The following is an 11,119-nucleotide window of genomic DNA, read 5'->3' on the forward strand; positions in this document are numbered from 1 at the left end:
GCATGAATAAAAAGATACATAATTTAATAAATATTTTTAAAAATGCATTAAATTTACTAAATATATGCACAACTTAATGTCAAAAGACGTACACTAAAAAATAAATGTAGTACACTTTAATTAGTTTATTATATTTATTATTATTATATTATTATTTATTATATAACTATTAGAATAGAATAGATTTACTTTAATGATCCCAGACCGGGAAATTATTCTGTAACAGCAGCAGTGGGTCAGCAAATAAACACTTTGTACATAACATGCATAGAATCCATTACATACATAGTGCATATATATACAGTGCACAGTGTGCTGTAAACAAACAATAATATATACAACAAAATATGCAAAATATACTATAACAATAATAATATATACTAAAAAACATATTACTTTATATTATATTATAATTCCTATACAATTATTATTATTAGTAGTATGATATTATTATTTTAATATGATTCTTTTAATAGTATTATTATTATTATTAATATTATTATATTCACCTGTAGCGTCTCCCCCACTGGAGCCTGTTGGGTGCAGTTCCCATGTGTCGCCGGTAGGGGCCGCGGTGGTGTCGTGTGTTTGGTGAGCGGAAGGAAAAAGGAGGAGAAGAAGTGAACTTGTGTTTGGACGAAGATGACAGCTGTGTGAGTAAACAGGAGAAATGTGTTAATATACAAACTAATACATGTTTGATAATGAAGTCGGGACTTATTTAATCAAGTTTTAAGTCTTACGGCTGCGTCCGTGTTCTGGAAACTTTACGGATTTAAGCTCAACCTGAACGAGTTAGCATCGTTAGCTGCGCGGGGCTAAATGTACTGTGTGATAAGAAGCTAACCGAGTTAAACAAGTAAGAAGCTCAGACTAGCGTTACCTCTGCTAACTGCACTAAGAGCTAATATATGATGTTAAGTTATATTCCCCATTATTTATATTTAATAGATATATTTGTATTTAATATTTTAACCGTTGGGTTGTTCAGGTTGTAACTGCTGACAGGTGTTAGCATAGTAGCATGTTAGCATTCAACTCAAACCCACTAATAGTTGTTATTGTTATCCAAAAACCGGAGCCAGGGCTGTTTTAATGTTACATTTCTCACACGTAAGTGGTTGGAAAGTGTTTGTAATGTTTGTAAAAGTCGTTAATAACGTTTCAAATCCTTCCTGTCAAAGGTCAAAGGTTTATTTTTAGCTCTGCTGAGGGTCAGTGGTTCCTCCCGAGAGGCGGCTCGGGTTAATGGACACCTACAGACAGTGATTCAACAAGTGTCCACATCCTTTACTTGACTTAAAGTCCTCACAGCTACACTGTGACTAAATATATACAGTTTACAATGATTTAAAACAGAGAAAATCAGCATATTTTCACATCTGAGAGGGTGGATCTTTGGCATTTTACATGAAAAGTTACTTGTCAGTCGATATTCTGACAGAATAAAGCATTTTGTGTAAGATCTGGTCTGCGATTATGGAGAAACTATGACTTAAGTCTCAATAAATCAATGCATAAATCGACGTACAAATAAAAAAATACACAAATTAATAAATGCATATACAGTATTAGTGTATAAATACAGGAATAAATAAATGCATACATTAATGTCTAAATCAATCGATACTTGAATAAACAAATGTATAAATAAAAACACAAATTAATAAATGCATATGTTAATGTATGAATAAATAAATACAGGAATAAATAGATGCATACATTAATGTCTAAATCAGTCGATACATAAATAAATTAATGTTTAAATAAATACACACATTAATGAATGCACATATTAATGTATACATACAATAAATATGGGAATAAATAAATGCATGAATTAATGTCTAAATAAATACAGGAATAAATAAATAATGCATGGATTAACATTCCCGCTGTTTCAATGTGCATTTTACTGCTGTAGATGTTTAAGGTTGTGCTTATTGCATTTTAAGTATTTTAAGTAGCAATGTAAGTAAAAGTAGCAGTACCTCAGGGTCAGATTACACTTACACAAATCTTTCTTAAGTCGAAGCATCAACATCAACATCATCTGAGGACACGTGGTTTTCCCTGCACAGGAAGGAGATGAAAAACTGTCATCTGAAAAGTAACGAAAGCTGCCGGACAAACGTAGAGAAGTAACTTACTCATATGAACTGGATTTCTTCCTGTTTGTCAAGAGTGAAAACTCACCAAACAGGATCCCAGGAGGAGGCGCTGTCGCCATGGTAGCACCTAAAGGAGCTCCACATAACAGTAAACAGGAGGAAACATTTTTTATGGCTTTTTCATGATTATTTAAACACAAAATGTTTTATTCTGTCAGAATATTGACTGACAAGTAACTTTTCAAGTAAAATGCCAAAGATCCACCCTCTCTGATGTGAAAATGTGCTGATTTCCTCTGTTTTAAATCATTGTAAACTGAATATATTTAGTCACAGTGTAGCTGTGAGGACTTTAACTCAAGTAAAGGATGTGGATACTTGTTAAATCAGTCTGTGGGTGTCCATTGCCGTCCAGTCCATATAGCCAAAAGAAACCACTGACCCTCTGCCGAGCTAAACCTTTGACCGTTGACAGGAAGGATTTTAACGTTTATCAACGACTTTCACAAATATGTATTCGCTGTAATGTTCAGCCTCAACGCTTTCCAACCACATACGTGTGAGAAATGTAACATTAAAACAGCCCTGGTTCTGTTTTTTGGATAACAATAACAACTATTAGTGTGTTTGAGTTGAATGCTAACATGCTACTATGCTAACACCTGTCAGCAGTTACAACCTGAACAACCCAACGGTTAAATATATATATATATATAGTATAGTAAAGTGGCAATAATCTCCTGGTTCAAATGCTGAAATGTGCTGCTGTAATGAATATATTTAGTTGGTCAGACAAAATAAGCGCTTTGAAGACGTTATTTTGGGCTGTAGGAAATGTGATTAATTGAATAACCATAAGTTGTATGCTTATTAAACGTAGCACAGGGTTATTTCCTTTCTGTGATGGTGTGTCCTGAAGTTTCCCGTCCTCTCTTCAGGCTGTCTGGTGTCGTCCAGGCGGTGACTGACTGACCGATGCCTTCATCATGATGCTGAGCTGCAGCGCCCTGGTCGTCGCCCTCCTGCTGTCCCAGGCCAGAGGCTTCCTGAGCCTCTCCGAGGACGACAGCGTCCCCGAAGAGTGGGTGCTGCTCCACGTGGTTCAGGGCCACATCGGGGCCGGAAACTACAGCTACCTGCGCCTCAACCACGATGGCAGGATCATCCTGCACATGCGAAGCCTCAAGGGGGACGCCGACCTCTACGTGTCGGATAAAACCCTGCGGCCGAGCTTCGACACCTACAAGCTGCAGTCGGTGACCTGCGGCCAGGACGTGGTGGTGGTGCCGGGGGACTTCACGAGGCCCGTGGGCATCGGCATATACGGCCACCCGTCTTACAAGGAGAGCGAGTTTGAAATGCGGGTGTTTTACGATCAGACGGTTCCCCAGGACCCGTTCGACAAGGGCTCATACACTTCAGAGGGACTAAAGAAAAGGAAATCCCCTCAGGCAGAAGAGGAGGACTTTCAGGAAGAGGAGTCGATCTTTTGGACTATTCTAATCGGACTTTTGAAGATTATACTTGAGATTTTGTTTTGAAAAAGGTTTCCTTCATCGGTGCTGTAACACAAAGACGAGATTCTGCTTCTTCTTCTTTTTCCGGCTCAGCTTTGATACATCAAATATTCTTTTCTTCTATCCTGTAAGGGTGAGAAAATGTCGCCACTGAGAATTCTGGCATTTTAACAAGCGTTCGTTCCTTGGGATCAAAATCGCAAACTTGATTTAAAAGAAAAATTGAATTCGCCGGTGAAGCCTGACTGGTGAAAAGCAAACGAACCCGAGCTCGTCAGATTCAGCAGGTTTGGCTTCGGTGTCCTCTCGTGCAAAAACACAATGAAGCGTATCAAGGTGAAGCACAGGTACATGTTTAGTCATCGCCTACATTTGGGCCTTTGGGAGTTTCTATATGGAACCGCAGTTCAACCAAAAGGGCAAGAGGGGAAGATTTCTCGCATCTCAAAGGATTGGTTTGGGTTTCATTCAAGTGTATCTTTAATTTAACGCACAGTTGGAGGAGTTATAGGTTACTGTCGATGCCGGTCGTGAAGTGATCCCTTCTGATCCGCAGCACTCGTTAAACCTGAGGGGGTAGGCGGTTTATTTGTGGTGTTGTTGGGCAAAAGAGATCCGTTATAATCTTTCATCATATTGTAATTCAAGTGTCCTTTTGGCCCGTGAGCAGCAGTGAGTTCTTACTGATGGAACCACATTAAACAAAATATCACACCGGAGTGATAGTTATTACAAACTTTAAACCATGTCTGCAGTGGGAATTTAATCCCTAGGTTTGGTGCGTGGATTCATGAATAATTAAAGTGTAATTCCGCACAACATCATCATCCCATGTTGTTTTTACGGCACTTACATTCATCAAATAAGCCATCAAGACAGTTTTTTACGTGTAACAACTATTAACGAAGAAATCCGGTAGAGTCGCTAACAGCCGGATGTGGCTAACACTGATTAGCTCGGGGCAGCACGGTGAAGGCATTAAAACGTCTTTTTTAACCACTAATACTGCTGAAAATAACAGCAAACCTCTGCAGTAGTGCGAGAAGCTGACTGAGCTGGTACAGGGACCAGTAAGTAAGTCTTTAAAACACTCTTTTAATAAACTCCGGGTTCAATAACTACGTTGTTGGTGCTTTGTTTTATGTGTAGTGACTCTTCTCATGCTGCTGCAGAGGTTTGGTGTTATTTTGAGCAGAATTAGTGGTTAAAAAAGACCTTTGAATGCCTTCACCGTGCTGCCCCGAGCTAATCACTGTTAGCAAAGTCCGGCTGTTAGCGACTCTCCCAGATTTCTCTGTTAATAGTTCAAACATGATAAAACTATCTTGATGGCTTTTTGATTGATTATATAAGTGCTGAAAAACAACTATGGATGATTTTGCGCGGGAATTACACTTTAACCGCAGTGCCACTAGCTGGTTACACGCCCGTGTTGGGCCCAAAGACCAATAAACATCCTGAACAAGGCAAAAATACTAAGAAAAGAGGAAATCCAGGCAGAGGGCAGGTTCATACGTGATGATTAAAAGGGATTACTGGACTTTACAATCGTATTTGGAAAAAAAAGCTGCTTTTTAAAACCCATTGTTGTGAGACAGCCTGCATCCATCTGAGAGGGGATCACTCCACGGTCGGTACGGCAGAAGTCTCACAGCGTACACAAGACGTGAGCGAACCTGAAATCTGAACCGATTGTTTTTGACTTTTAACATTAATGTTCAAATTTAGAGATCCTCAAACAGAGATGAGCGTAGCGGCCGCCTCCCGCCTCTCAGCCTGTGAATGAATGAAACCGCTTGTCTTAACTTCTTGCATATCAACACGTCACAGGATGTGTGTGTGTGTGTGTGTGTGCGTGGCTCCAACAGAAGAAGAAAAACAACAATTTAGCAATACAGACACTCGTCAGACGGGTTTATTACTGGGGTTAATATAGTTTTATCTTTATCATTCGACTGAAAGGCTTTAACGGGAGAAGGACGCAGGGCTGTAACTTACCATTATTTACATTGTTGATTAATCCGTTATTTAATTAGTTGTTAGATCTATTAAAAAAAAGTCTTTCAGGGGAGGAAAGAAACCAGAAACTCAAATTTAAGATGCTGGAATCAGAGAAATCTGAGTTTTCTTTCTTATCAAAACCGTTTGCGTTTGATGTAATCGTTGGATTTAATGTCTGCAGCTCGATTAAGACGTCACCGAAGGTTAAGCTGCTGCTGAATACGCTGTCATGATTCACTGTTTGCAGGATTATTTCCTTAATTTGGGATCATCTGGGTTCATGGGGATATAGCTACCGACCTGTTAACATTAGTAGCAACATTTAATTTGGTTCAATCACTTTTTGTTTTGTTGTATTTTTAGTTTTTTTTGCCTGTTGGACACGTTCCTGATTTTAAAACCATCCCCTCCTGCTGCGTTTGGAGTTCAGTTACGACCACTGAGCAGAAATGTTCAACAGTGCCTTCCAGAGATCAGTCTCCTGTTGTGCGGGCGAAACCGCCGAGCAGCCGTTTCTCCTGTTCCCGGAGACGAATCAATCAGGTTTCTAAATAAAAGCTGTTGTTTTTTGCAGACTGTTAAAAAAAAACAGTGTCGTCTCATTTATCTTTGTTTCAGATTTGGGAGGGAAAATGCACTTTGATGCCTTCACGACCACTGAGAAGTTAATATTAATCTGCAAATTTAATGTCATTTATCAGACAAATGTAGTGACGTAAAAAGCACAATATGTCCCTCAGGGGTGGAGTGGAGTAAAAGTATTAAGTAGCATTAAATGGGAGTGGGGGAACTTTTTGTTTTGATACTTAAAAGTACATTTTAATGATAATATTTGCGTAATTTACGTTTTATACTGTGATATTTACTTTGAGACTAGTTGTTAACTGACAGATATCACCATGAAACTCCCCCGGTTTATTACTGACATTAAGACTATTATCTTTGTGTTAAAAGTTTTGTGAAAATGTAATGTTTAAATATGCAAATGAGGCATAATGTTATGAAATACGAGCTAATTTGCATCAATTTCCAGAAGAGAAATGTGAACACTGGATAAAACCAGGTTCAAAATTCTTGTTTTACTTTGTAGACATATTAGAGTCAAAGGTTTTTACAGAAATCTCCATAAATCAGGCTTAAAAATGCAAGTTTTTATGACTTAAATGTTTTTTAAATGAGGCCGTGATTGTAAAAACCTTGCGTATATAGAGAGGAATGAAAGTGTGAAGTTTGGCGTCTGTAGCTGCGGCTCAAGTGGAGAAAAAACCTCTAAAATTCATAGATTTTGTAAAACACTTAAGGTGAAAATCTATTCAAACTAACCGATATCCCCATGAAACTCCCCCGGTTCATTAGTGATATTAACACTTCTTGTTTTTACGCGATGTTTCTGAAATGTTGTGTTTAAATACGCAGATGAGTCGTTTTCTAACGCTGACTTTTGTTGAATTAAGGAGAAATCCACAGACACAAACAGACAAAAGTGAAGATTAATAAATGTTTCCTTTCCACCAAAGAGAGAAAACATGTTTAGGAAGCAAAATGGACCAAAAAAAACTCAAACTGAAGTGAATTAAAGTATGTTTTTACTAACACCGTTTACCCTTGGGGTCAATTGCGACCTCAGCAATTTAAACATCCAGGAAATGATCACAATCAAAGCTGTTACTCAGGTTTTAACGTCAGGTATTCAGTGTTTTTGTCGACTTCCTGAATAACATTTTAAATTAGGTGGAGAAACCATCGCTAAACAGAGGAGGAGGGCTGAGACACCACTTATCTCCAGTTTACAGTGCTGCCCTTTCATCCCTTCATTCAATAATCCAACCTCAAAGAACAACTGTTCAGACATGGCCCCGTGTGACCTCAACGACTGTCGTTAAGACTCAATAGAGCACTAACGAGGTCCAAACCAACGACTGTCACTCTAACAACAGTCGTTGGCACTTGGAGCACAAAAGGTTCCAGTGACATCATCGACCTTGTGAGAGGTTAAATACCTGGATCTCAAACCAGTTAGTTGGACCAGTCCCAGCCTGGTCCTGGTCCAGTCCCAGCCTGGTCCTGGTCCTGGTCCTGGTCGTGGTTCAGTCCCAGCCTGGTCCTGGTCCAGTCCCAGCCTGGTCCTGGTCCTGGTCCAGTCCCAGCCTGGTCCTGGTCCTGGTCCTGGTCAGATGCGTACATGAACTGATGAAGCCTCTTGGATGAGAGGAGAAACGTCTTCCTAGAGAAACAACCAGTCCAGTTGTTTTTGACTGAAATTGCTTTAAGGATAACGACGAGCTGGACACATGAGGACATTCACAGGCTTCCTGATTAACATTTTAAGTTAGGGCGCACTCACTCACACTGTCCTTCTGCACTGGGCCCAAACAGGTTTTACAGGTGAACCCCAGCTCGTTTGACCAGTGTGAGTGCAACCGCTCCGCGCCTAACACAGCACTGAACACCTTCTTATACGTCCAGAATACCTGTGATGTGACTTTGGAAATATACGGAAAAAATACTGATCTAAAATTGGATTGAGGGAAATATTTGTTTGTGTGTTTTAAAGGAAGTATTTTATTTATGAGTACTAGTTCGGGCGTCTGGTAAGGATGAACCCTGGGCGCCTCCCTAGGGAGGTGTTCCAGGCACGTCCAGCTGGGAGGAGGCCTCGGGGAAGACCCAGGACCAGGTGGAGAGATTATATCCCCACACTGGCCTGGGAACGCCTCAGGATCCCCCAGTTAGAGCTGGTTAATGTGGCCCGGGAAAGGGAAGTTTGGGGTCCCCTGCTAAAGCTGCTGCCCCCACGACCCGACCCCGGATAAGAGGCTGAAGATGAGATGAAACTATTTTGTGTTATTTATAATATTTGGAATAAAAGTAACGTCCATTAGGTGTTACCTTCAGGGTCAATTTGAGCTCAGGAAAAACAAACTATTTCAAACATTTCTAAATATTTGAATTGTAAAATACAGAGTTATAATAATTATATCATTAAAATTATAGAATTGACCCAAAGAAACACAGATGTGACAAGTTTGTTTACAGAACAATGAAAAAATATGTACAATTTTAGGTTTTCCCCCCATAAAATTAGGAAAAGTCCTTAAATATGAAGCAAAAACATGATTATTTAGAGACGTTAAACCTTGATCCTGAGGATAAAAAGAGGGTTACGGTGAATATCTATTCAAACATATCCCCATGAAACTCCCCCAGTTCATTAGTGACATTAACACTTATTGTTTTTACGCCAAGTTTTCTGAAATGTTGTGTTAAAATACGCAGATGAGTTGATTTCTAACGCTGACTTTTGTTGATTTAAGGAGAAATCCACAGACACAAACAGACAAAAGTGAAGATTAATAAATGTTTTCCTTCCACCAAAGAAAGAAAACATGTTACGGAAGCAAAATAGACCCAAAAACCTCAAAATTAAGTGCATTAAAGTATGTTTTTTCCCCTGCAGTGTCTCCCTTTAACACTTTAAATTATAACCCAGAATAAAAAACAAGTAATGTGCAAAAAGATGAAGCTTTATTTACAGTTTTAAACCCAGTTAAAGCTCGGGTCCAGTATAAACAGTCACCTTGTTGCTGCATTAACACATGAACTTATTTATATTAATAAAACAAATAAAGCAGAGTCTCTGTGTGGACCCGGGTCCCTCATGTGAGTCTGGGGGCCAGCTCGATGCTGTTGATCCGCAGCACCGTCTGCGGCTGGACGATGATCCTCTTGCGCTGGAACCGGTGTCTCTTCCAGAACCTCATGTGCACTTTGGGCCAGGACTCGGTCTTCTCGATGACCGTGGCCTCGACCCGGACCAGCTCCTTCCCGAGCAGAGGCCTGCCCACCAGGGTGAAGTCCTCCGCGCCCACCAGCAGCACCTTCTCCATGCGGATCCGCTCCCCGCACTCCGCCTCGATGTGGTTCTCGATGAGGATCAGGTCCTCGCCGGTGACCTTCCACTGGCGGCCGGCGACGTGCACCACGGCGAACAGGCGGCCGTATTCCCGCTGCAGGATCCGCTGGTTCACGGTGCTCACCACCGCGGCGTGTCGGCTCCGCTCCTCCTCCTCAGAGACCAAGGTCGTCTGCTCCGGCCACGGCGGCCGGGACAGGGAGGTCAGGGGCTCCAGGACCCCGCTCCCCGAGCTCTGTGTTCGGACAGCGGCCGGGGACAGCAGCGGGTTCGTGGGTAAAAACCTGCAGCATGTCCTCCACAGACCCGCTCCTCTGGTCAGCGCCATCTTTACAGGAAACGCTCCGGTCCGCACCGCGCATGCGCGAACTGCCCTTTTCTGCTTTCAAGGACCCTTTACCAGTGTCGGACATTTTAAACACACTCATTTACACTACAATAAAGTTGTTTTATTTTCTTCTTTAAAAATAGAAAAATAAATACATAAATTACCAGACAAAGATAAATAATAATAAATAAATACTAAAATAAATATCAGTCAAAATACAAGCCGTCAGTTAGAAAATAAGGTCTATAGATTTCATACAGATTTATATTTATTTTATGTATTTGAACTTTTTTGTTATTTTGGCGGCCTTAATAAAGTTTTAAACACAGTCATTTACACTACACTAAAGTTTTTATTTTCTTCTTTAAAGTAGGAAAATAAATACATAAATTACCAGACAAAGATAAATAATAATAAATAATTACAAGAATAAATATCAGTCAAAATACAAGCTGTCAGTTAGAAAATAAGGTCTATAGATTTCATACAGATTTATATTTATTTTAGTTTCATGTATTTTAATTTTTGGTTATTTTTTATTTTCTTGCTTTACTTTTATGTACTGCTTTTGTATTTATTGTATTAAATGTTTTCAATTTGAATGTATTTTACAAGTGAATGTACATTTGAAAAACGGTTAATAAACTACATGAATACATTTAAAGAAATCCATGTATATGTTTAGATTTTAAAAAAATAAAAATTAAAACAAAAAACAAATCTAAACATATGTATGGATTTTTTTTAAATGTATGCTATTAAGCGTTTTTCAAATGTACATTCACTTGTCAAATACATTCAAAATGAAAATATATCAAAATAAATACAAAAATACTAAAAATAGAAAAAACTCCTACATTAACAATATAAATAAATATATATATATACTGTTTACATCGAAGTTTTTTTTCTATTTTATTTTAGATAGTTATATATATAAATACATATGTATATATACTGATTATAAAGAGGTTATTTTCTATTTTATTATATATAGTTATATATATATATAAATATATATATACTGTTTATAAAGAGGTTATTTTCTATTGTATTTTATATAGTTATATATATAAATATAAATATATATATATATATATATATACTGTTTTTAAAGAGGTTATTTTCTATTTTATTTTATATAGTTATATATATAAATATAAATATATATATATACTGTTTATAAAGAGGTTATTTTCTATTTTATTTTATATAGTTATATATATAAATATAAATATATATATATATA

At 38.5% G+C, this 11,119-nt stretch overlaps 2 protein-coding genes across 2 annotated transcripts; one reads left to right on the top strand and one right to left on the bottom strand.

Annotated features, from left to right (window-relative positions):
* Positions 1-568: 568 nt before the first annotated feature.
* cUnh6orf120 (chromosome Un C6orf120 homolog) lies at positions 569-6,208 on the top strand. The gene is made up of 2 exons (XM_083938291.1): positions 569-653; positions 3,050-6,208. Exon 2 carries the CDS (start codon positions 3,098-3,100, stop codon positions 3,650-3,652), a length of 555 nt encoding a protein of 184 aa, XP_083794417.1. The 5' UTR covers positions 569-653; positions 3,050-3,097; the 3' UTR covers positions 3,653-6,208.
* Positions 6,209-9,207: 2,999 nt separating this feature from the next.
* On the bottom strand, positions 9,208-9,873 carry mrpl21 (mitochondrial ribosomal protein L21). The gene has a single exon (XM_083938657.1). The coding sequence runs from the start codon at positions 9,868-9,870 to the stop codon at positions 9,286-9,288; it is 585 nt and encodes a 194-aa protein (XP_083794783.1). The 5' UTR covers positions 9,871-9,873; the 3' UTR covers positions 9,208-9,285.
* Between the last annotated feature and the right edge of the window lie 1,246 nt (positions 9,874-11,119).

This window comes from Echiichthys vipera (assembly GCF_963691815.1).
Source record: "Echiichthys vipera genome assembly, chromosome: 2".
Classification (NCBI taxonomy): domain Eukaryota; kingdom Metazoa; phylum Chordata; class Actinopteri; order Perciformes; family Trachinidae; genus Echiichthys; species Echiichthys vipera.

Excerpts from the sequence above, each read along its gene's own strand:
- mrpl21 (XM_083938657.1), bottom strand. The coding sequence starts at position 9,870 with ATGGCGCTGACCAGAGGAGCGGGTCTGTGGAGGACATGCTGCAGGTTT.
- cUnh6orf120 (XM_083938291.1), top strand. The coding sequence starts at position 3,098 with ATGATGCTGAGCTGCAGCGCCCTGGTCGTCGCCCTCCTGCTGTCCCAG.